The following is a 26,345-nucleotide window of genomic DNA, read 5'->3' on the forward strand; positions in this document are numbered from 1 at the left end:
ACTGATATCACGCAGTTGCTCGTGCACAAATTGTGAAACAATAACGTATGAGCCATAGGAAACGAACAGTCATGTCGGCAAAAAAAAAGCAGAATATGTATTGTGATAGGTAACCTCAAGCGCCACAGCACAAGGTGAAGCTAAGTTGCAGTTTGGCACATAATAGGATCTCTGCTGCTTACAACGGTGCACGCACATGAACATTTCACTTTATACGATCTTTGCAATATGAACAGCATTGAAACGCAATGTAGAGATGCAACATTAAAGGGACTGACAACTACACCAAATGTTCCAGGATAGGGTGCCAGGAGAAACAGCCGAGATGTGCTTGCACTTTTGCAACAATCTAGCAGCGCACGAGCACTTTGCCTCCACGATCGATGGGTCCCGGAATGCGTCGGCGATTCTCGCCACAGTCTCGTGCGGGTCCGCTGTCACGCCGGAGGTTTGCACACACGCGCGACCACTTCTACTTAATTACTCACTGTACCACTGGTACCGACTAAAATGAGGTGCTCGGCGTCCACTACCCGTTCTGCCCCCACAAAACAGCGCGAATTAACATCGCAGTGCAACAAACTTCGTATTTTCACCAAGGATTGCGTACGCGGGGACCTCCGTAAAGCCGCCATACTGAAAAGTGTAGCCAGACCGGGGCAGGCTTCGCAGCACCCCCTAATGTTGATTTGAGTTGCGAATAGGACTCACGGAGGAACATCCCACAAAAAAAATTTGGTTTCAGTTTTGGTTTTACAAGTGAGAATTTCATTTTACTTCGTGGGATCAATTGACGACGCCAGGGCCGAAAGAGTTAAAGGTCAACCAATTATTTGCTCATGCTTAATACCAGTCACTGTCTAGAAGCATAACATATGTGTAGCAGTATTTTCTAGTGTACGTTGCCATGTGCAATTCCTCTCGTGAAATAGCTGATGTGGCATTGGCGTGTGTCTTGCTGGGCTGTGTGCTATGTAGCATTAAATTTAATGTTTTTGGCTTTCAGTGCTTGCACTGTAGAGTGGCTTCCTTCTTGAATGCAAGCTTTCTCATTTCTTTATTTAATTCATAGTCTCGTTCAAGACTGCTATTCTTGCTCGACAACCTTTGTTTTTGCGCAAGCTACATTGAAGTGATTTATTGCGGAATCTTGTTTTGCTGCTGTTCGACTTGGTACTCGTCACCGTGTTACGTTTCTCGCATGTGGGAGCCTGGTCAGTTGCATTGGGAAATAGTCTCTCGAGGCAAGCACCTGCTACTGCAGTCCGCACAGCGACATAGACTCCGAATTTACACGCACCATGATTGGTGCTCCCCATTCCGTCCTTTCCTGCTGCTGCCGTGTTCAAATTTTGCTTGTGGGCTTCCTCGGCCATGATTTGGCGTCAGCGGAGACTATCATACGTGATTACATGGTCCGAAGTGCATGAAGTTGATATCCACATGGGTGGAAAGGCCTGCAGAAGTGGCTGCAAAATGTGGATGCCCACAAAACCGACCATGCGCATATTTGGAGAATGTAGGGCACCAAGTGTGAGTTACACATTAGTGGCACGAGAAAGAACAAAAACAAATGTGCAGGTTAGAAAGAAGGTAATGCTGAAACGCCGGATACTTCATGTCGCTGTGTTGGCTGCGGCAGCAGATGCTTGAGTCACCCTATTGCTTTGCAATGCAAGTTGGTCATCTTCAGTGGCGACTGTCAGTGCAAACAGGTAGGACACACTGTTCAATCTGCTTGCGCTGCTGGTTGTTGCTTGTTACCAGACTACCATGTGCAACAAAGGCAAGCACTATGCCTGCAGTCGGACGGTTGAACGTAAGCGACCCGTGTGCGTGCATGCTCACTGTTGTCATGTGGATAATAGCCAATGTATAGTGTATAGTGCCAATGCGTTATGTTAAGGTATGCTGAAGTGATTTGATTGCATAGCCTTATTTCAATACTGTAACACTTGATCATGGTTTCCGTGTTACACTTCTTGGATGTGGCGGCCTGGTCCGCTGCATTGGGCAACAGCCTCTCAGACTGCTCCTGCAGTCCGCACAGCGACATAGACTCCCTGTTTACAAGCAGCGTGATTGATGCTCCCCGTTGCATCCTTTCCTGCTGCAGCCGTATGCAAGTTTTGCTTATGGCCTTCCTCGGCCCTGATTTGGCGTCAACGGGGGCTATCATACGTGATTACATGTCCCGAAGTGTATGAGGTTGATATCCACATGGGTGGAAAGGCCTGCAAAATGGCGATTCCCACAAAACAGACCATGTCCATATTGAGAGCAGATGACGCACCAAGTGTGAGCAACCCATTAAAGGCCCCTGAAAGAACAAAAAGAAACGTGGAGGTTGGAAAGAAGGTAACGCTAAAATGCCAGGCAGCTCATGTCGCTGTGTTGGCTATGGCAGCAGATGCGTGCATCACCCAATTGATTTACAATGCGACTTACAGTGACTGTCGATGCAAATAGGTGGGACACTATCCAATCTGCTTGCGCCGCTGGTTGTCATTGTAATGTTTTCAAATTGGCGAACTAGTGTATTCACGTCACAATCTTTATTGAGTTGCAAAACGATTCGAAACGTTCTGATAAAACATCAAGAATAGACGCATCGTCAGAGCGATTAAAGTCGAAAAAAGTTGAAATTTCGGCACGCTGTTTACAGACTGTGCAGTTTAGCGATTTAAACACTGTCTTGTGATCTGAAACTCCGTCACTAATTTCACACTCGGACAGCTTGTCAACAAGGTCTGAACTGACGAACACCAGGTCAAGTGCGTTTTGCACCGTCAACTACTTGCGTAAGCCCAAAAGATAAAGAAAAGTTAATTAGTTCGCTACCTAAAGAACTACTGTGAGATAGTGAGGGCCAGGTAATATCTGGTGTGTTAAAGTCTCCTATTAAAACTAAACTAGATGCATGAAAACTGTGCTTGTTGATATAATTGGCGAGAAGAAAAAGGTTGTCGCGTGAGGAGGCAGGTGCATGGCAGAAAACAGACTATGATTGTTTTGTGTTTTTTGCCTAGGTACAATTTACACCAAACAGACTCAAGATCTGCTGGAGGACACATAACCGAGAACTTGAAATTAGATTTGAAAAAAGAGCGACACCGCCTCCCCTGCCGATTTGGCGGTCTAATTGGACAGCTACATAGCCGGGTGGAGTGATTTCAGAGTCACATATGTGAGCGTGAAGCGTGAAGAAACAGCAGGAACTTATTTACTAGACTTCCTGCATTCAAATTCAAGAAAGTAAGCTTATAAGAGTTGCGGATGTGTCAGTGTGAAGACGACATAGCCGGGAAAGTTCTTGGTATGCCTTCAGAAAGACCTGAATTATTAACTACAGTGTTTGCAGCAAGACCTGAATTGTCAACTAGGGCGTTAGCTGTATCATTCCGGCTGTAGCGGACACCATTTATAAGAACATGGTCATAACGCAAGCTCACCACAGAGCCATGGTCAAGAAAAGAAGAGGTTGCTGCCCATAGCATTTTGCGAATGACACGTACATTAGCCGAGAAATCTTCAGTAATATAAAAGTTTGTTCCTTTAAGCTTTGAGACAATTTTCATGATTTCTACTTTGTTCCTAAAGTCTAGAACTCGTAATATAACTGGGCGCGATCCACCTTCACGTTCGGTGCCAATTCTGTGACAGCATTCAATTGGCGGGCATTCAATTTGAAGTTTCTCTTTGAAAAATTGGTGTACATCAGACAAAAGCGTGTGTGCGCTTAAAGCATTATGTTCACCAAGTCTATGCAAAATTATATTGTTGCGTCTGGAGCGATTTTCAAGGCCATGATTTTTTTTTAATTAGTTCCGAGAAGGCCTGAGGTAAAGAGCGTACGTCAGCACCAGTATGATCAAACGAGACTCTAGGATCAGCGCTAGTTTTTTCTAGGGCGGCCACACGGGATTCCAGAGCGTCAAAACGACTGACAGTTTTCTGGAAAATCTTGATGTCAGCGATGTCACAAGCCATCATTTTCTGCCCAGTCAATAGTTCGGTCAGCATTCCAGAAATGTTCGAGTTATTATCAGTTATATCAGGTTCAGATGAGCAAGTAGTTTTGTCAGAATTACTGGTGTTACGAGTCGCCTTTCTCGTAGGACCGGGATTTAATTCTACATCACTGCTAAAGACAAGCCAATTTGCGCAGCACATTGCATGCATAAAACAAGACAAAAAGCTCTGTGGGCATGAGAGCAGCAGCAAACAACGATCATCTGATCTCAAACAATGGGCATGTTTAATGTAACATACCTTCGCGAAAAACAAGACGCGATTAAGCATCCTGTTAGTGCTGTTGCGGTCTTGCCCACTGACGAGGGAAGCCGGGTCCAGGACTTTTAAGCATTGTGTCGATGACAATATTGACCAAGAGCCTGCTCCTATTGGGCCATCCGATGGCATGACATATAAATTGGAACCAAGTGGCATGACGATAGGACTACTATCGCACTTGCCAAAGCTGTCACACGGGGAGGGGACAGGGCAGTTCCGACGCAGACCATCATATGCGTGCACAGGCTGTAGCTTCAGATGCAGCGCATGGTCAATGGACGCATTCATTTCAAAGCACCTAGAGGAAAAGCCAGCGTTGAAGAGTCCAGGTGAACAGCAAAGAGACTGCATGAAAGGAAAAAAGGCGCGATTAAGCACCTTGTCGGTGCTGCTGCGGTCTTGCCCACTGACGAGGGAAGCCGGTTCCAGGTCTTTTAAGCATTGTGTCGATGACGTTATTGACCAAGAGCCTGCTCCTATCGGGCCATCCGATGACGTCACATATAAATTGGAACCAAGTGGCGCGACGATAGGACTACTATCGCACTTGCCAAAGCCGTCACACGGGGAGGTGACAGGGCAATTTGGATGCAGACCATCATACGCGGGCACAGGCTGTAGCTTCAAATGCAGCGCATGGTCCATGGACGCGTCCATTTCGAAGCACCTCGAGGAAATGCCAGCGTTGAATATTCCAGGTGAACAGCAAAGAAACTGCACAAAAAACAAGATGCGATTAAGCAACCTGTAGGTTCTACTGCGGTCTTGCCTACTCATGGGAACTAAGATCTGAAAATGAAAATAGTTGGTTATGATAAGGTTTGACTACAACATGGACATTCTTTTCTATTCCCATGGACTCCGAAAGCTAGTGGAAATATATTGTATGAAGGACAACTTTTGGGTTGGGTTGCGGAAAAAAAATTTATCTGTATATAATACAAAACATCCCAACAATAATCAGGCACTTGGTTTTTTTGGTCATTTAAGACCAATAATCAGTTAAACCCTAAACACTTTGGTAACCAAACATATGATCAGAAATCTGCTACAAATCCAAAATAAAACCGCACATTATGTGCTTATGTTACATTTCACTTCATGTGAGATGGAAAGCTTGTACCCTGATGGGTGTACAGTTTGAAACAGTGAGATGGAGCATGCTCCCACATCAGCCTAGATGGTCAGAGAGGCCTCAGTTGTTGCGTTGCTGTCGCCGCTTAATGAGCAGCCGGTTGTTGGTGTCTGCCAGCTGCTTGAGCTGCACCGTGTCATAGTCAACCCGCATGGTGGCCAGGGCTTGTGTCATTTCCTCCTGGGCACAAGAGGCAGTGTTTTATCACAATCTCACACCCACACTTTATAGCACATCAGTTTGCTATAAATCATTATCACTATGTTTCAGAGTGTTGTGTGCAAAATAAGTGTGCCAAAAAATTATTCAATTCCTTAACGGTTGCAAATACAGGTCATCTAGCAAATTCTTTTTAAATATTTCTTCACAAAAATGCATTAGGAAACCAATGAAATTTTCTTGCATTTTACGAAAGATTGGGCAATCCAGAAAAAACTAAATTTCAAGAAAAAGAAATGCAGATAAGACAAGTCGCATTAAAAAAAATTCTGGCAGAATCCATCTTGCAATAATGTCGACATTATTGCGAACAGCATTCAAGCTGTGTGGGCACAGCAGCAGCACTAGAATGCCGGCTCCGCTCCTATTTTGTATCTAGATGCTCCTGATTCTGCTGCTTGAACCAATGGCACCAACGGGAGCCCTATCGAACACAGATGCGCATCAGATATAGCTTCTGGATATCGACAGCGCAACTCGTGAATCGACGATCAGCTTATCGGCCTTGGAAATCATCGCTGGCGGCGCTGGAACCGCCTCAGCCCCCCGGATGTCCTCACTACGCCACCAGCGTCAACACTTGCGCCCGGTATAAAGCTGGCCTGCAATAGGTCGCTCGGCAGTGGCGCGGCAGCAGCGTCAGAATTCCGCCTAACAATCCGCTCCTATTTTGTATCCAGGTGAGAAAAAGCTTTGGAAAATTTTCCGCAGTAATGATTTATTCCTTATTTTGCTGCCGTGCCCACGGCCACTATGCGACTTGGTGGGCAATTTTTGTGCTTCTATGCGTTTCTTGCTGCTTCTTGTGGTGATGTCGCGTCCAACCCGGGACCCACACTCGAAGAGCTGGCCGCTGAACTGAAAGTTATCGCGGGTGAAATAAAAAATGCTCGAGCCGAGACAAACGAAAAACTCAATGCGATTGATAAAAAGCTAGAGAAAATTGCTAGCCTTGAGACTAAAGTGACTAACTGTGTCAACAGAGTAGCTGAACTTGAATGCAGTATGGAAATTATGGCCAAAAAACTAGATAACCACGAAAATAGAAGCCGCTGTTTCAATCTCATCGCGTATGGTGTCAAGAAACAAGAAAACGAGTCGACTGAAGTATTTGAAACAAGTGCAGTTCAGGAAACTTTCAAGGATGTACTTGCCGTAACGATATCGGGAGTTGAACGTCTTGGCAGGCCAAAGCAGGGCAATGAGCATAAATCCAGGCCTATCATAATGAAGCTAGTCAACTACAAAGACAAAACGAACATTATGAAAAACTGCTCAAAATTGAAAGGCTCCACAATTTCCATTGGGGAGGATTTTTCCCAGCCTATCCGAGAAATCAGAAGGAAGCTATGGGCTCTCACGAAGGAAAATCTTGATCGACAAGAAAAAGTACGCCTTGTGTATGATAAGGTTAAAGTAGAGGGAAGGCTCTTTTCTTGTGACTAAAGCAGCAATAAAATGATAGCAGTAACAAAAAACGTCAAGCAAAAGGCAATGAGAAAAGATGTACCAAGCAAACAACATATCACGTGAAGCCGAAGTCAGCAACGATAATCAACATAAATGCTCGCAGCCTCGTTAATACAGTAGATCAGCTAGAAGCAATACTCCTGGCACATGCACCTGATATCCTTAGTATCACAGAAACGTGGCTGCATTCCGGTATTTCTGATAAGGAAGTTGTACCCCCCCCCCCCCCCCAGTATATGCAATAGTGCGCAAAGACAAGGAATCATGTGGTGGGGGTGTCACGTTTCTTTTTAAAGAAGGGATCCACTTTTCTACTATGCCCAACGTAAAAGATACTGAAGCTCTGTGGTGCAACGTGCATCTTCAAGATACGATCGCTAAAGTGGGTGTGTTCTACAGGCCCCCGAATGCTGAAAGTGTGTGTCTTGAATCTTTACTTGACTGTATGCAATCACACGTGCACAGGGGCTCGATTGTATTTGCTGGTGATTTTAACCTACCTGAGATTTAGTGGTGTTCCCTTGCCCCTGAAACAAAAGGTCAAAGTATCCTACTGAAAATTATGCTTGGCTTTAATCTTGAGCAGCTTGTTTCCGCCCCAACTCGTGCACAGGGAATGTCATCCTCAATCTTAGACCTTGTCTTTGTCAGTAACAGTCTTCCTATATGTTGTAAAGTGTGGTATCAAACCGCCGCGTTATGTGCGCGCTGTCAATGCGCAGGCGCCAAGTTCTTTTTCTATGTTCCCTCCTCCTTTTCGCTTTCCCCTTTTACTTTATATATATGTGCATTAAACACTTCTGCGTGGTTCTCGGCTAACCACTGGGTCGTCAACGTCTCCCTTCTTTAATGACGGCAGCTACGCTGCCGCTGCTATGTTACAGTGACGACGAGCCAGGAAGGCATCCACGCAGTCAAGGTAGAACCCGAGGCTAAGTACCCGGAGACAGCCGTACCACTGACCACGATGGCCTCCTACATACTTCCGAACTTCGACGACGTCGCAGATAAGTGGAAGCCTTACCTCATCAAAGTGAAAGCGTATTTTGAAGCTAATGCCATTTCGGATTCTACTAAGAAGAGGGCACTTCTAGTGGCTGCACTTAGCACGTAAACGGTCCAAATCCTGATGGGAAGGATAGCACCTGCAAAGCCCAATGCCCTAAGCTACAACGAAGTAGTCAGGGTGTTAAATGAGCACTATGACCCAAAGCGCAACGAAATCGCTGAAGGTTTCCAATTTTTCAACCGCTGTCAGCATGAGAATGAATACATTCATGATTTTTTCATTGCAATTCGGCGCCTAGCAGACAATTTCAATTTTGGTGACTCGCTGAGCAGGCTACTTCGAGACAGAATTATCTGTGGCGTGCGTTCAAGGGCGGTGCAAAAGCAACCACTGTCAATGAAAGAATTAACGCTGGAGGAAGCGCAGTCGATAGCAATAGCCACTGAAACTGCCGAAAAAAACGCCAGGACAATGTCCGTAGACGCGCCGCCTGTGTTTAAAGTGGAAGCACATCGCAAGCTACCCTCAAGAATAAGCACGGAAAGCGCACTGCGACTGGAGTGCGGAAGGTGTGGCAGTTCTAGACACGACAGCAACAGCTGTCGATAGGCTAAAGCCCTGTGTTACTCCTGTGGTCAGAGGGGTCACTTGGCAAAAATGTGTCGCAGCTGCAATGGTAACGGGGTTTCCAGCAATCGGCGAGTCCATCACGCGAAAGCCTTGGTGGTGGAAGACGCCGTTTCAGAAGAGGACAACAGCGATAGTGCGCCAATCTAGACGTTGGCGTCAGCACGAAAGAATGCTCTTGAGCCACCAATTAGACGAACGTTTAGTTGGGGAGGCGTGGATTTATCCATGGAAGTAGATACCGGTTCCCCGGTATGCGTAATATCACGACAGCTTTTTGATAAACATCGCAAATGCTGGCCAAGCTTGAAACTTTCACATGTGAAGCTATCCTGCTACAATGGAAGATTGCCGATGGTGGGCGAGCTTCAACTTGTGTGAAATACCGCGATATTTCTGTGAACTCTCCCCTTGTAGTGCTAGACTGTCCCGGACCAAGCTTGTGCGGCCGAGACCTGCTAATGCTCCTGGAATAAGCGGGCGTTCCAGTACTACAAGTGACGGGTCAAGGCGAGGCCACGGTGAATCAAGTCGACTGTCACACGATCCATGCCATTCCACATACCATACCACACATACCATACATACACACACCAGGACATTTTCTCGGAAACCTTGGGGTTGATCAAGGGACCACCAGCCAGCCTCCTGCTGAAGGGCGACGCTGTTCCCAAATTCTGTAAAGCGAGACCTATTCCATATGCTCTACGTGACAAGGTATCGCAAGAACATGACCGGTTAGTGTCGCTGGGTGTAATATCGCCAGTCAAGCATTCGAATTGGGCGACGCCCTTTGTACCCGTTCTGAAGAAAGATGGCTCGGTCAGAATTTGCGGTGATTTTAAAGCTACTCTAAATCCTGCTTGCGCCACGGAGCAGTACCCACTTCCGGTAATTCAAGATAACCTTTGCGTCATTAGGAGGAGGCCAGTTGTTCAGTACGCTCGACTTGCGGGATGCTTATAACAAGGTGCTTTTGGACGAGGACTCTCGGAAGCTTTGCGTTATTAACACTCACAAAGGCCTGTTTTGTTACAATACGCTTCCGTTCGGCATTTCCTCAGCTCCCGCAATTTTCCAAAGAAAACTTGATGCCATACTGTCTGGGTTACCTGGCGTTCAGGCTTACTTGGATGACGTTCTAGTCGCGGAAAAGGTTGAAGACTGCGGAGCTCGATTGCAAATTGTTTTAGAACGGTTCAGAGAACACGGCGTGCTCAGATACGATAAGTGTAAATTTAGCCAGCCATCTGTCGCGTATCTTGGGCATATCATATTGATCGTACCGGCCTTCACCCAACTGAGAAGAATAGATGCTATCATGAATGCCCCTAGTCCCGAAAATCTAAGTGAGCTCCGTTCGTTCCTTGGGATGATATCGTTCTATTTAGTTTTTGCCGAATATGTCATACATTGTTCCCATTGTACCAGTTGCTAGAAAAAAACGCGCGCTGGCAGTGGAAGCTATCACAGGAATCTGCATTTCGGAAGGCAAAGCATCATCTTAAGGACGCCGAGGTCCTAGTGCATTTTGATCCATCGAGGCAACTGAAGTTGGAATGTGACGCATCCGCTCGTGGTATAGGCGCTGTTCTTTTTCACACAATTGGAAGCACCAACAGACCAGTCGGGTTCCGTTCAAGAACCCTGACAAAAGCCGAAAGAAATTATTCTCAGTTAGAACGTGAAGCACTGGCATTTGTTTTTGGGGTGACGAAGTTCCGGGATTATCTTTTAGGTTAAGAGTTCGTCCTGGTTAGCGACCACCAGCCACTTCTAGGACTGCTGAGGCCCGACCGCCAGACGTCTGCCATGGCTGCAGCTCGCATCCAACGCCGCGCCCTCTACCAGGGAGGCTACCGTTACAAGCTGGAATATGCTCCGGGAAGGCTGCTACTGAATGCGGATGCAGTGAGTAGACTGCCGCTGCAGGGCTCCGATCTCGTTACGGAACCTGACCCTGAAGAGTACGTATTTTGTTTGAAAAGCCTGGATGAAGGGATAGTCACAACACGTGAGCTGAAGGAGCTGACCGCTAATGACTCAACCCTAGCTCGGGTAAAGCAAAACGTTTACACGTCTAGCCGAAAGGCGCAGAACGACTTGACCCTTTCTTGGTCCCCTTTGCTGATCACAAGTTGGCGCTATCTCTGACACACGACCTCGTCTATTGGGGACACCGTGTCGTCATACCTGTCGCAGCACGTAAGCGCTTGCTACAATTATTGCATGAAACGCATCAGGGGTCCTCGGCAATGAAAACAGTTGCGCGGTCCTTGTTTTGGTGGCCAGGAATAGACCGCGAAGTAGAGCTCACGGCAGCGCAATGCGAGAATGGCATTGCCAATTTGCCTATGCCACCAGCGGCCCCACCGTTAAATTAGCCTCAAACGCAGGAGAGATGGTCGCGGGTTCACGTCAATTTTGCAGGGCCAATAGAGGGTAAAATGGTTCTCGTGGTAGTAGATTCTCACACTTAGTGGATAGAAGCAGCGCCACTGAACCTGGCTACTTCGGCAACCACCATTGACTGCCTACGGGATATATTTAGCCATTTCGAGGTACCAAGAACCCTCGTATCCGAGAATGGAACACAGTTCACCAGCCAGGAATTTGCAACGTTTGCCGACAGGAACAACATTACACACCTAAGAACCACCCCCTATCACCCGCAATCAAATTGAACGGCGGAGAGGGCAGTAATGACAATCAAGGACGGTCTCCGAAAGATGAGACGCGGAAAGCTGGAGCATAACGTTATGCACTTTTTGCTTAATTGCAGAAGGACTTTCCAGAAAACCGGAAAGTCGCCATCGGAAATGCTGCTGGGGTACCGGATACGATCGCGCCTGGACACCTGCTTCCCTGCGGCGACTGTGTCTAATTCTAAAAAGGAAAACGACGAGTGGTTGCCTCCAACGGACTGTAGTGTACATGTCCGCAACTACGGGTCAAATGGTAAATGGATACCAGGACGGGTAACAGCGACATCGGGAGGACGGATGGTCACAGTGGAGAGTCCTCAAGCACTCGTGCGGCGTCACATCGACCAAGTGCGCACCCGTACTGAATCTTCTCTAGGTGAACCACCAGGAACAGACCCAGGCTCGATCAGCAGAGACAGTACTCAGAGCGCACCGCCACTCTGCCAAGAACCATCCGCGAGCCCCGACGACGCAGGAGAATCTTCACCCCAAGAAGCGTTTCGAGACCTGGACCACCAGGTACCTGTTCTAACACTCGTGGCATCCGGGACAGACCAAGTAATCATGCAAGCTGTTCGAGGCTCCACAAGATTCCGCAAGCCAGTGCAGCGTTTTTAAGAGGGAAGACATGTTGTAAAGTGTGGTATCAAACCGCCGCGTCATGTGCGCGCTTCGATGCGCAGGCGCCAAGTTCTTTTCCTATGTTCACTCCTCCTTTTCCCTTTCCCCTTTTACATTATATATACGTGCATTAAATACTCGTGCGTTGTTCTCGGCTAGCCACTGGGTCGTCAACGTCTCCCTTCTTACATGACGGCAGCTACGCTGCCGCTGCTGTGTTACACTAGGGATGAATGAATGAATGAACTTCATTCCCCTTTTAAGAAAGGGGAGGAGCCGGGGGGGAGAGAGGGAGGTCTAAGTAGTCCAGTCCCAGCAGGCGTCCATCACCACGTTATGTGGCTAGAAGTCCGTCTAACAGTCGTGGTAGGCCTCCGCTACCTCCTCAGCCCACCTCAGGACTCGGTCCTGCAGGGTGGGATCGGAGCTGCGCAGGGCAGTCTCCCACAGCTCCTCACTACTAATTAATGGTTTGAGCTTGCGGGGGGGAGTTTTGATGGGGCATTGCCACATGATATGGGAGAGATCTGCTATGGGGACAGGGCAAAAGCGACACTTGGGTGTCGGGTATGTGGCGGGAAAGAATAAGTGCAAAGTGCGCGGGGTAAGAAAAGTGCGAGTTTGTAGTTGTCGCCACAGTATTTCTCTTTGGCGCGTTCTAGGCACAGAGAGAGGTGGATACAATAGGCGTTGGTTTCTGTAATGTGTGCAAATTTCATGGAATGTGACGAGTGTGTCTTTATTGGTGTGTTGTTGGGAGTCATTGGGTTTTAGAGTTAGGCCCATATTTGCGGCCACTCGGTCCGTGAATCCTCGAGCAGCGGCATGAGCCATTTCGTTGCCATGGAGTCCTTGATGTGCTGGAGCCCATACGAGAGCGATGTCTTTTTCTGGTGGGTGAGCTACAAGCAGAGAGTGCGCGAGGTTGTTAATGTAGCCGCTACTGAAGTTCCGGATAGCAGTCTTAGAGTCACTAATAATGACGTCGCAATCGGGTAGTCCCGATGCCAGTGCAACGGCGGCCTCTTCCGCGTCACCCACCGAGATGGTCTTGACTGATGCTGAACAAACAGTGTTGCCCTGGTTGTCTACGACCGCTACAGCATAACGATGTTTAGGGGTGTAGGCTGCAGCGTCCACATAGTACACTCCTTCAGCCTGTCCATAGCTGCGTTGTAGCGCCTTGGCTCGATGTTTGCGGCGTTTGACGTGAAATTCGGGGTGCATGTTTCTGGGTAGGGGCTGGATGTGGTATTGGCCATGTATGTTCGGAGGAAGTTGATGTCGCCTGCTCTCGTTGAATGGTGGAGCACGATGAAGTTGTCTCAGGATCTCACGCCCAGCTTCAGTTGTGGTGAGTCTGTGGTATTGGGATGATAGATGAGCTTCGGTTAATTCTTGAAGGGTATTTAGTGTGGCGGTGGCCATCACCCTTTGTGTGGATGCTCTAATTGGAACACCAAGAGCGACTTTGTGTATCTTGCGAAGCAAGCAATTCACAGTGTCCTCTTCCTGCCTAGAGAGTGAGAGATACGTAGTGCGAAGGTGATTTTGCTTAAGACAAAAGCCTTGATTAGCTGAATTAGTTCCTTCTCTCGAAGCCCTCCGTGTTTGTTGGAGATCCTCCCTATCAGGCGGAGCGTATTATCTACCGTTGTTTGTAGTGTTTGCAAGGTATGCTGATTTGCTCGGTTGCATTGGAGGTGTAATCCTAGGACCCTTATCCTGTCTACTTGGGGTACAGGGTGCCCTTCAATCGTGAGTTGGATATTCGGGGGTGAAGTCCTGAAGCGTCTTGTGGGGCGTAGAAGGAGAAGCTGTGATTTGGTGGGGGAGCACCTGAGATTCAACTCGTGACCCACTTGCTCGACCTGATCAATTGCGGCTTGGAGGGTGTCTTGGATGTGCCCGTCAGAACCTCCGGTCTTCCACAGCGTAATATCATCCGCGTACAGTGTGAATCGGAGGTCAGGAATCTTCTTGAGAGTGAAAGCTATAGGTCGCATAGCCAAATTGAAGAGGAGGGGGGAAAGTACTGCCCCTTGGGGCGTGCCAGTGCTTCCTAAACTTCCTAAGCGCTTCCTAAGCTTCCTAAGCGTCACAGTGCGCTTCGTGAGGAAGCTGCGTATATAGCTGTAGATTCGCCCCCCCCAGTTTATACTGCTAAGTTCGCGTAGTATGGCCAAGTGGGACACGTTGTTGAAGGCGCCTTTGAGGTCGAGGCCGAGCAACGCTTGTGTGTCACGTGCATCGCTCGGTTCGATAATGTCTTCTTTGAGCCTTAACATGACATCCTGACAAGAAAGAGATTTGCGGAAGCCAGTCATTTCCGAAGGGAACAAGTGATTATGTTCGATGTATTTGGAGAGGCGTAGGTGGATTACGTGCTCCAAGATCTTCCCTATGCATGAAGTAAGAGAAATTGGACGGAAGTTATCAATGTGAATTGGCTTATTCGGCTTTGGAATGAAGATCACTTTGGCTGCTTTCCATTGTTGGGGTATCTTTCCCTCTTCGAGACAGTGGTTGTAATACTCGGTGAGTTTGCTTATGGATTGCTCATCGAGGTTCCGAAGCGTTTTATTAGTCGCAGAGTCTGGGCCTGGTGCCGTGGTGGTTCGCACTTTGTTGAGGGCATGTCGAACCTCCGCTTCTGTGATGGGGCTGCAAAGCTCCTCATTGGGTTCACCAGCATAGTCAGGCATGGGTATTTGTGTAGGAGGGGGCATATGTTTGGAAGCCAGGTTGCTGAACATGGTCGGCAGGTCGGCTGCATGTTCATGCAGCAGTTTATTCATCTGGAGGTTGTTGTGCGTCCTAGACGTGGTGGGGTCGAGCAGGTGCCGGAGCAGTTGCCAGGTCTTTTTAGTGCTGAGAGTACCATGCGCTCCTTCGCAAACCTGAGTCCATTGCTGCGCCGCCAATTTCATTGCATATTGTTGGATCTGATAGTCTAATTTGGCGATTCGGATTCGGAGTTTACGATTGTAACGTGCTGTTAGCCATTTCCGAAGTAAAGCTTGCTTCGCTTCCCACATGTGTAGTAGCTTGAGTCAATTGTGGCCAAGGGTGTGTCTAGCGGGAGAGTGGTGGTATGGGCCTCTACATCTGCTTGCAAGGCGTTCGCCCATTGCTCAATGTCGGTAATGGTTTCTTCGTTAGTGTTGCAGCGAGATTTTCTGAATTCCGTCCAATTCGTAAGCCTTAGTGGTTTCGTGGCTAATGGTCTGTGCTTAAAATCTACACGGAGTTCGAGGATGTAATGGTCGCTTCCCAAGTTGTTTTGGAGGTTTTGCCACGTCGCCTGAGTGATGCGGTGAGTTAGGGTGAGGTCGGGGGATGTATCCCTACTGACGCTATTTCCTAGACGGGTAGGAAGAGTGAAGTCATTGTAGATGGTGAAACCTTGATTTTGTATGTGCTGCCATAGAGCTCTTCCCTTAGGAGTGGATGCGGAGTGGCCCCACATTTGATGGGGGGCATTGAAGTCGCCCGTTACGACTAGTGGCTGTTTATTGGCGTTAGCTTTGGCCTGGGCAAGCATGTTCTCAAAGCGGTGGTGTCGAGCATTGGGAGGGCTATAAACATTCAACACGCATAGGGTGGGTTGGGTGTGGCGTTGAGGTAGAATTTTGATGAAATCGTGGGGGATTTCAGTACTGCTGAATGTGTTCCATTTAACAGAAAGATGTCGCCTTGCAAGTATGGCAGTGTTGGGCTTGTCTATGTGAGGGTCTTGAAACGTATTGTATCCAGGTAGCGTGACTTTCCCGTGTGTTTCCTGCAAGGCTATAATGTCAGGGAGCTCGTTAAGACTCTGTAGAAATAGTGTTAGAGATGCGCGCTTGTTGCGGAACCCTCTGCAGTTCCACTGCCAGATGACTAGACTACGGGCTGGCTTCATCATTATTGACATTTTGAAGGACGGGAATTTGTGACATCGCGGAGCGTCTTCCCCAGCTGTCGATTAGCTCTTGAAACCGGCAAAACTGTGCAGATGCCTCACAAATAAATGAATCAAGCTTGCTCTGTAGTCGATTTTCAAGGGCAACAAGTTTGTTATCCAGAATGTCCATGCGGTCAGTGAGGACAAATATGCCGTTTTCAACGGTGTTCTCGGTGTCTGTTATTTCGGCATTCTTCCTTTTTGCGGGTGGGGGCTGCGTGTGTGATGAAGGCAGCATTGGAGTTGCGGCTTCCGTCGTAGCAGTGGATGCAAGTGTGCCCATGCGTTCTGTCGGAGGACGTGTGAGTGTGGGCGAAAGCGTTTGTGGGAGTGGTTCGGAAGTAGCAACAGGAGTGTCAGTGATATCGATGGGGGGGGGGGGGGGTGGAGCATTGCTTTGAGCTGCTTGATTTCGTTTTTAAGCATTTCGTTCTGATTTAGCAAGTATTTGATGAGAGAGCTATCAGCATATTGTGAGGAGCTGCTATTGTGGGAGACTACTCCTGCCCAGCTCACCTTTTTATGGTTGATGGGCGGTGTCTCCTCGTTGCGTGGGGTCAGCGGAGGCCAAGCTTGCTTCGATGATGGGAGCTGCGCCGATGCGGCAGTGTTCTTGCGGCTGCTGCTCTGCGGCGTCTCTTGTCCAGTGCGTTGATTGGGGGCCTGTACAGCGTTCCTGGCCGGAAGTGGCAGTTTAGATTCTGGAGGTGCCGGGGGCGGTGTCCGTGGTTTGTAGCGAAGTTTGCACTCTGAGGAACCAGTCTCGTGTGTTCCGGTGCAGATGGTGCAAGTGGGAGTACAGCTGTGGTCCTGAGGAGGATCTGGCATGCCGCATTTTGGGCAGAGACATATGGTCGCATTGGGGCAGACGTCTTGGCGATGGCCAAGCTGCCGGCACTTAGTACACGCCTCCACTTTTTGTCGATATGGTCGGCAGCGGAGGTCTGTGCGGAGGTAGTCAATGTAGAAGGGGACCTTTGAGCCTTCGAAAGTGACCAGGATGGAGTCTGTAGAGCCCATTCTTCGAGCAACTAGGATGTTGATTGCTGGATTGGACTCTCGAAGGTTAGCCAACACGTTCCCCTCTACCAGGGAGGCCGGCAGCTTGATGATACCCCTACACGAATTTTTAGGGTCTGCCACGTGCGTGGAGACTTCGTAGTTCTTGCCCATGATGGCGAGGGTGGCGATCTTCAAATAACGATCAGCCCTGTCCATGCAGGGAGTGCTTATGATGATTGTGTTGTTAATCTCGTTGGCCCGGAGTCGATCTAGCGATGCTGCAGCCGTGGAGAGACCAGTGGACTTGATGACGATGTCGCGGAGAGAGACTGGATGTATGTTGGCGTAGTTGACTCCACCGTGTACACGAAGAATTATTTTGTACTCTGCGGCTGGAAGTGGTGGAGGACGAGGCAGAATGTGGCTTACTTGTGGTGGAGTTTTGAGGGTGCTGGGCGAGGATGGCGAAGGCTTCTTGGTGTCGGAGTAAATAAATTTCTCGCGCCAATCGAGGATCTCTTCCGGAGTCATGTCGACGCTGTCGACGACGCCGTCCTGACTCATGGCTGCTGCAGCTGCTACCGCCGACGCACGCTGCCGGCGTTGCGCGGCAGGGGCGCGGGGGCTCGGATGTTTCGAATAAACGGCGATGAACCGAAGATGACAGGTCCGATTTCTGCTGAAGAGGTGTCGTTCGACAGCGGGTCACTCACAGCACCAGTGATCCAAAAATCACGAGAGTCGAGGCAAGAATTTGGACACAGCACACGAAAAAATACGGAGGCAATGCATCTACACTAGGGAGGAAGAAGCTCGAAGCGTGCAGACGTGCTTTGCATCGGCTCCGTGATTTCAAATTTTCCAAGCGTCCAAAATCTCCTGGTACCACTGGGATCAGCGGAATACATTTTAAACATCAAGGGGATTCTACAGAACCGAACTTCGGTGAGCCGCAGTTTTAAGGCCAACGAGAGCCCTATTCGTTCGGCCAGGCCGACTGTAGGGTTAGCCCTAACGACGAACACTGGCGCGCGGGAGCTCGGAGACCCGCAAGCAGCCACCGTGTCTACTGGGTCTGAGCTGTGGGGACGACCCAGCCCGGAACGCTACGATCGCGGGAAACCCAGGCACCATTGCCCACCAACCCACTGACACCAAAACCATGGAAGTTGTATCCGAGAGTCACCCGAGACCCCTGCCTGACGAGGCCTTGCTTGGGCCGTCTCCCGTCCTCTCGGAGCCGCTCCACAATCAAGAATCTCAGTGGAAAACGGTCGTTTCCCTTCATCGGAAACGCCGTCTTCAAAAACAACAATCCACTGGTGAGCAAGAACCAGTCGGGCAAACCCCGCCATCGAAAGCCACACCATTAGGGCTAGCTCTAACCTAGGCGCCAGCCGCCGCCGCGAAAGCCACGTCACAAGCTACCTGCCAAGAGCGCGGAGCCGGAACACCTATTTCTGAAGACGCGGCTGCAAAGAGCAAGCCTCGCCGATGCCCGCCTCTACTGCCGCGCACTGACATGAAAATCATCATCCGCACGACCCCGGGCCTCATAGTTCGAAAATTACAGATCCACCAGGTGGCCAAGGCGATCGTCCAAGCCACCGGAGGTGCGCTTACCTGCAAGGGGGATGATTTCATGGTCCGCCTGCGACACGGCTCGAACATCATCATCGTGAGCACCCCTCATGAGGCCACGGCGGCCACCCTCATGAAAATTATAAGCCTCACCTTTCACGGACGATCACACCCTGTGAAGGCGTATCTATCAACACCCGAGGGCCTGCTTAAAGGTCTCGTATACGGCATCGACGTAGGCACCGGCGAAGAAGAACTTATGGCGAATCTTCGGGTCCGCACACATGGAGTCCGCATCGTGCGGGCCCGTATGCTCGGTCAATCCCAGACAGCCCTACTCCACTTCGATGGACCGCAGGTGCCTAGATCTGTGAATTACTATGGAGGGGAGATGCCTTGCCGAGACTACCAGCCGACAAGGCAGTTCTGCTCCATCTGTAAAATCACCGGACACCGACCAGACGTCTGCCCCAACCCAACGGTTCATGCGTGCAACGTTTGCACCCACATTAACCCAGACGCCGGAAACACTTGTGTTCCGACGTGCGCCCTGTGCGGAGGAGGGGCCCATCTCACGGCCGCAACAGAGTGCAACAAGCTCAAGCGCATTCCACCCAGATGGAAGCCTGCCTCCACCACCACACCCAAAACCCAACGACAGCCCCGCCCGGTCACTCAGTCGACCAAGGCGGCTGATCTTCGCCCGCAATGGTTCAGCTCCGAGTGGGAAGACTCCGACTACTCGGAGTCTCCGAGCATTTACGGATCCTGGTCCGGTTCCAACCCAAGGTCCAGGTCCCGCTTCTGCTCTCTCCCCCGGTCTCTCTTTTGGTCGCCCAGACGGCGATCTCGGTCGACGCCCAAACAAGGCCAGCAGGCAGCACCAGCCACCGCGGCACTCAAAGACAAGAGGCTCCAGCAGCACCACCGAAAGACCAAGGAAGCCTCACTCAAGAGGATTATCACCAAAGAACACGAGGTAAGCTGGGCAGCAGTAGCCTCCCCCTCGTATAAAAAACCACAGACGTCACCATCTGTTAAATTGGAACAGGAACTCGCCACCATGCGCGCAGAGATACAAACACTCACACAAGATAACAGACAACTCAAACAACAAGTGATACAGCCCACACAAATACCACAAGAGATGGCTCCGCACAAGGACATCATTGACCTCCAAACCCATGTCGATGCCATCCGCACCCAGATGCAAGCCTTCATGGACGCTACACGCGCCCAGTTGGAACAAATAACACAGACTGCAATACAACGCACAGATGCCGCAATAAAACACATGGAAGCCACTGTAGATAGCAAGCTTAGGAACCAGCTTCACTCCATAAAACTACGAAAGACGCTACGACAGAACCTTTACAAGGCCACACCTGAAGCAGCGCCGAACCAAATCGTAACATCACCGACCACAACGTCCAACAATGCCTAGACCATACAGGCAAGTCAAAGAAAACTTAGAAATTTGGCAATGGAACTGCCGTGGGTACCGGAGGAAGAAAGGGCTGCTAACACAATTGATCGCCCATTCCTCAAAGCCACCGGGGGTCATATCCCTACAAGAGCCCGGTACCCGACCAACACTACATGGCTACGAAGAATACCACACAACTCAAGACGACAAGTGGAAGGTAGCCACACTAGTAGACAGAAACATCACAACCATACAACACAAACCCATAGACGACGTGGACGTACTACATGTACTTGTCGAAATACTATACAAAGGCAACTAGAAACAGAGCGCCTTCATCCTCAACATTTATTGCCCCCCCCCCCCTCGCCAGCCAAAGGCGGGCAAACATAGGAAAACTCTTTGGGGACACCCTCCGCCTCGCTAAAGACAGTCCCCTGGTAAACATAGGCGACTTCAACGCTCAGAGTACGCTATGGGGATACCAGAGGCAGGATTGGAAGGGTCTCCAGCTACAAACACTAATTGAACAGTGTCACCTCACACTCATCACAGACCCGAACATACCGACGAGGGAAGGGAACAGCGTAACACGCGACACCACTCCCGACCTCGCCTTCATCACTCAAACCACACGAGCCGAATGGCCCAACACACTCAAAAACCTAGGCAGCGATCACTACATACTAAAAATAACACTACAGGCTGGACGCCTACGCAGGCAGATCGGCACAGCTAAACTCACTGACTGGCGAAAAATCAGGGAAGCCCAACAACAGGACGCCGACACAATCACGAACCTGGAAGACTGGTGCGACAATCTCCGTCGACATAAACCACGCCCCACAAAGGAAATCGCCAGCACGGAAAAGACCCCAGAGGTGGATCCCCATTTACTACACCTGTGGGATGCCAAAGGGGGCCTTACCCGCCGCTGGAAACAGAAATATAACGGGGAACTGAAGACGCGCATAGCACAAATAACAGTGGAAGCAGAAGAATATGCCATGCAACTCGCCTCAGCGAACTGGTATAGATTCTGTGACTCCTTCAGTGGCACGCTGGACACGGCCAAGACGTAGCACATCCTCAAAGCCATCCTGGACCCTACCAAAACCAAAGGAGAAGGACACAGGGCTCTGGAACGGTTACTACACACCTACCCAGGCAGCCAACAAGACCTCATCGATGCCATCAAGACTAAGTGCTATGGAGATCCCACTCCCACACAACCATGTAGAACACCCTACACAGGACAACCCAACGCACTAATGGAAGAACCTATCACCGAAAACCAATTGAGAGCAGTCATCGCAGCCACCACCCGTAACACAGCGGCGGGCACGGACCGAATCACGAATTCGATGATCAGAAACCTGAGCGACAAGTCTATCTCCACGCTCACGGCCTTTCTCAACCAACCCTCGGAACAAGGTACGGTACCGGCGATGTGGAAACACGCACAATTAATCATGATCCCTAAACCGGGCAAGAAATTGGCAATTGAAAACCTCAGACCCATATCGCTCACGTCCTGCCTCGGCAAGGTGTACGAAAAAATTATTAACACGAGACTACAGAGACACTTGGAAGATAACAAACACCTGCCGGACACCATGTTCGGTTACCGCGCAGGCCTGTCCACACAAGATGTGCTACTTCAAATTAAGGAAGAAGTCCGCAGTAACGTTTCCCGCAGCGGCGAACACGTCATCCTAGCAATCGACATCAAAGGGGCTTTGGACAACGTCAGCCACCAAGAAATCCTAGAAGGGCTGGCCAACACCAACTGCGGTGAGCGAACGTACAAGTATGTTCAGAGCTTCCTGAGCCACCACACGGCGGAGCTGAAGATGGGAGAGATCCAGACTCCAGTGTACCACCCTCCCAACAAGGGCACACCACAAGGTGCTGTCATCTCTCCCACGCTGTTCAACGTCGGCATGATCAGTCTCGCAAGCAAACTGCAGGACGTAGCAGGTCTTCGGCACGCAATCTACGCAGACGATATAACGCTCTGGACCACAACAGGGTCCCTCGTTGAAAAAGAAGAACGGCTGCAAACTGCAGCAAGTCTCATCCATGAATACGTCAGCCAACGGGGTCTACAATGCTCCCCCGAGAAATCTGAGCTCCTACGAGTCTGGCGAGGCCGGGGTAACCACACAGTCCTCACAGACCCAACAAGAAGACCCGAGGTACGCCACAACGGGGGGCTCATACCAGAAAAGCCATTGCTGAGGGTACTGGGCATGTGGCTGCAGTCCAACCAGCGGGCCACACACACCCTTACACTCCTTAAAACCAGTGTCAAGGCGGTATCAAGCATGATATCCCGCGTAACATCAGAACAGAGGCATGAAAGAAAGGGACACCCTCCGACTGGTCAGTAGCTTGGTGGTGAGTAGAATCACATGCAGCCTGCCTTACTACCACCTCACACAGTCCGACACAAAGCAGGCCGACACACTTTTGAGGATGGCTTTGAAGACCGCTCTCCGCCTGCCGATGAGTACATCGACTGAAAAATTATTGGCGCTAGGGTTGCACAACACCCTCAGCGAACTGACAGAAGCCCATTACGTCTCGCAACAACAAAGACTTGCGCGGACTCGCACAGGCCGGTAGGTCCTACAAACCTTGGGGTTCCAAGCAATAACAACAGGAACCCAAGAAACCTGCTTGAAACCTCGCACGTCCAGGACAGGTTTCACGTTACCCCGATACCACGCAACATGGACCCTAACCTACACTAGTACATGGAGAAAGCGTTCAGGTTCAGTACAACGGCCCGTTTTACGGACGACGCCATGTATGCGACGAACAAGGGCGCAGTTGCAGTGGAATGCGACCACCGAGGCCACGTTACCTCCGCGGCATCGACCCGCCCGTGCACGATTACGGAAGCCGAAGAGCTGGCCATCGCATTAGCCATCCGCGAGGGCCTACACGCAAACCAACCACTGACGATCATGACGGATTCCCAGCAGGCCTGCCGCAACTTCCTACAGGGTAGAATTGGAAGACCTGCTGCACAAGTCCTAGCCGGAATACTCAAGGAGGACTCTGAGGACTTCACCACCCAAACCATCATCTGGATGCAAAAGGATAGACAGTTGGGCGAGTTGGTACGGTAACATGATTTTGGGTTCTAGCGCGAAGTGAAACACGGACACAAAGGAGCAGACAGGACGAGCCCTGGTAAGCTAGCTATCCCGTGCATCTATTATCACTAACCTGCGAAAAACTTGTAAAATGGGTTAAAAGCCCTGGTAAGAAACACGAAAAACAGAAAAAAGATACAAAGTTTGCTGTAGTACCCTACGTACATAGATTAACCCATGGTTTAAGGAATGTGGCCAATAGGTATGACGTCAGTACCGTTTTCTCGGCCCCACGAAAGTTGGCTAACATGTGCCCTTTGATAAATAGGAGACTTGAACAGGAAGGCAAAAAAAGAAAAGATGATTGCGGAGTTAAACATGTGTCCCCTTTAGTGCCTTGCAACACGGGCATAGTTTATCAGATTCCACTCGAATGTGGGAAAGCTTACATTGGACAGAGTGGTAGATGCATTAACATTAGACTAAAAGAACACAAACATTCACTAAACAACCCTAACGCATCACATTTAGCCGCACATTGTTTCGATTGTGGATGCAAACCTTTCTTTAAAGACACAAAAATTCTTTCTAGACACAGATGCCAAACCACGAGGGAAATTATCGAGGCTTTCCACATAAAAAGATTAGGAGACACTTGCGTCAGTCATGCTTCGTTGTCTCTGTTAGATTGCGAATTCCAGTACCTTCGCAATACGTGTACTAATCTGAAATAATTTTTGTTCTTTGACTTCCATCCCCACTGACATGTTTAACTGATGCTTTTACATTGTCATGTTCTGATGCTACGGTTTTTGCAATCACCTATATATATGTTCTTCGTTTCAATAAAAATTTAGTTGAGAGTTAGCGCTCGTCCTGTCTGCTCCTTTCTGTGTCCGTGTTTCACTTCGCGCTAGAACCCAAAATCATCATCTGGATACCGGGCCACACTGGCATCACGGGCAACTGCAAGCCGACAGAGCAGCTCGAGGGTTCGTACATAACCGAGCACCCATCACGCCGGCTGCGGAAGACCTGGACCCTGTCGACCTCGAGTATTCAGCCATCGTGAACTACCACAGAGGGCGTCGCTTGCGATATCCACCACCCCATCGAAACCTAAAGACAGAAGATGCCGCTGCCTGGCGTAGGCTCCAGACAGGCACTTACACGAACCTACACATATTACATCGGATACACCCCACAGCCTACAGGGACGAATGCCCATGGTGTGGGGCCACACCAACCCTATATCACATTACGTGGGAGTGCACCCTACACAACATAGAACACCCAGACACGAACATAACGAGGGAGCAATGGGAGGCACTGCTGTCCAGCTCGGCTCTCGACGACCAGCTCAAGCTGGTAAAGAGAGCTGAGAAGATGGCAAGAGCCAGCGGAGCCCTGGACTAAGGGCCCCGACCATTAGCGGTTTTTCTGATTATTCTTTTAATAAAGTTTATCTATCTATCTATCTATCTATCTATCTATCTATCTATCTATCTATCTATCTATCTATCTATCTATCTATCTATCTATCTATCTATCTATCTATCTATCTATCTATCTATCTATCTATCTATCTATCTATGTTACACTATACATGGGCCACGAGTAGACGTACTTGATGGATTATCCGACCACAAAATGGTCTTATGCTCATTGCCATTCACTAGCCCACCTACATTACGTGGCCAATTAAAGCAAATACCCGCCTTTAACAAAGCCAATAATGATGCTGTAATGACATGCACACGAATACCCTGAGTTTCATCATTTTTGTACCGATGATTCATTCATTGCCGTGCGCTATGCCGCGGGTCCGGTCACCACAGTGGGATATTTGTACCCAGATAGCTCTGTCGGCTTCTTATGTACTAGTTTCTTCCGTTCCCTCCTCAGGTCTAGGCTAATTCGAGTTCTTACCATCCTGTGGTCACTGCAGCGCACTTTGCCGAGCACGTCCACATCTTGTATGATGCCAGGGTTAGCGCAGAAATAGACTTCATACATCTTGCATGATGCCAGGGTTAGCGCAGAAATAGACTTCATACCCTGCGCTAACCCTGGCATCATACAAGATGTGGACGTGCTCGGCAAAGTGCGCTGCAGTGACCACAGGATGGTAAGAACTAGAATTAGCCTAGACCTGAGGAGGGAACGGAAGAAACTAGTACATAAGAAGCCGATTAATGAGTTCGCGGTAAGAGGGAAAATAGAAGAATTCCAGATCAAGCTACAGAACAGGTATTCAGCTTTAACTCAGGAAGAGGACCATAGTGTTGAAACAATGAACGGCAATCTTGTGGGCATCATTAAGGAGTGTGCAATGGAAGTCGGTGGTAACTCCATTAGGCAGGATACCAGCAAACTATCGCAGGAGACGAAAGATCTGATCAAGAAACGCCAATGTATGAAGGCCTCTAACCCTACAGCTAGAATAGAACTGGCAGAACTTTCGAAGTTAATCAACAAGCGTAAGACAGCTGACATAAGGAAATACAATATGGATAGAATTGAACATGCTCTCAGGAACGGAGGAAGCCTAAAAGCAGTGAAGAAGAAACTAGGAATCGGCAAGAATCAGATGTATGCGTTAAGAGACAAAGCCGGCAATATCATTACTAATATGGATGAGATAGTTCAAGTGGCTGAGGAGTTCTATAGAGATTTATGCAGTACCAGTGGCACCCACGACGATAATGGAAGGGAAAATAGTCTAGAGGAATTCGAAATCCCAAAGGTAACGCCGGAAGAAGTAAAGAAAGCCTTGGGAGATATGCAAAGGGGGAAGGCAGCTGGGGAGGATCAGGTAACAGCTGATTTGTTGAAGGATGGTGGACAGATTGTTCTAGAGAAACTGGCCACCCTGTATACGCAATGCCTCATGACCTCGAGCGTACCGGAATCTTGGAAGAACGCTAACATAATCCTAATTCATAAGAAAGGAGACACCAAAGACTTGAAAAATTATAGACCGATCAGCTTACTGTCCATTGCCTACAAACTATTTACTAAGGTAATCGCAAATAGAATCAGGAACACCTTAGACTTCTGTCAAGCAAAGGACCAGGCAGGATTCCGTAAAGGCTACTCAACAATAGATCATATTCACACTATCAATGAGCTGATAGAGAAATCTGCGGAATCTAACCAACCCTTATATATAGCTTTCATTGATTACGAGAAAGCGTTTGATTCTGG

General features: G+C 49.1%; 1 protein-coding gene across 1 annotated transcript in view; it reads right to left on the reverse strand.

Moving 5' to 3' along the window:
- Positions 1-5,191: 5,191 nt before the first annotated feature.
- The window catches only part of MAPk-Ak2 (MAP kinase-activated protein kinase 2), a 472,971-nt gene continuing 451,817 nt past the window's right edge, over positions 5,192-26,345 (reverse strand). The window contains exon 10 of the mRNA XM_065450685.2: positions 5,192-5,608. Coding sequence (XP_065306757.1) covers positions 5,489-5,608 — 120 coding nt within the window. The 3' untranslated portion in view covers positions 5,192-5,488. The remainder of the gene's footprint in view (positions 5,609-26,345) is intronic.

Source organism: Dermacentor albipictus, chromosome 5, assembly GCF_038994185.2.
Source record: "Dermacentor albipictus isolate Rhodes 1998 colony chromosome 5, USDA_Dalb.pri_finalv2, whole genome shotgun sequence".
In the NCBI taxonomy this organism is placed as follows: Eukaryota; Metazoa; Arthropoda; class Arachnida; order Ixodida; family Ixodidae; genus Dermacentor; species Dermacentor albipictus.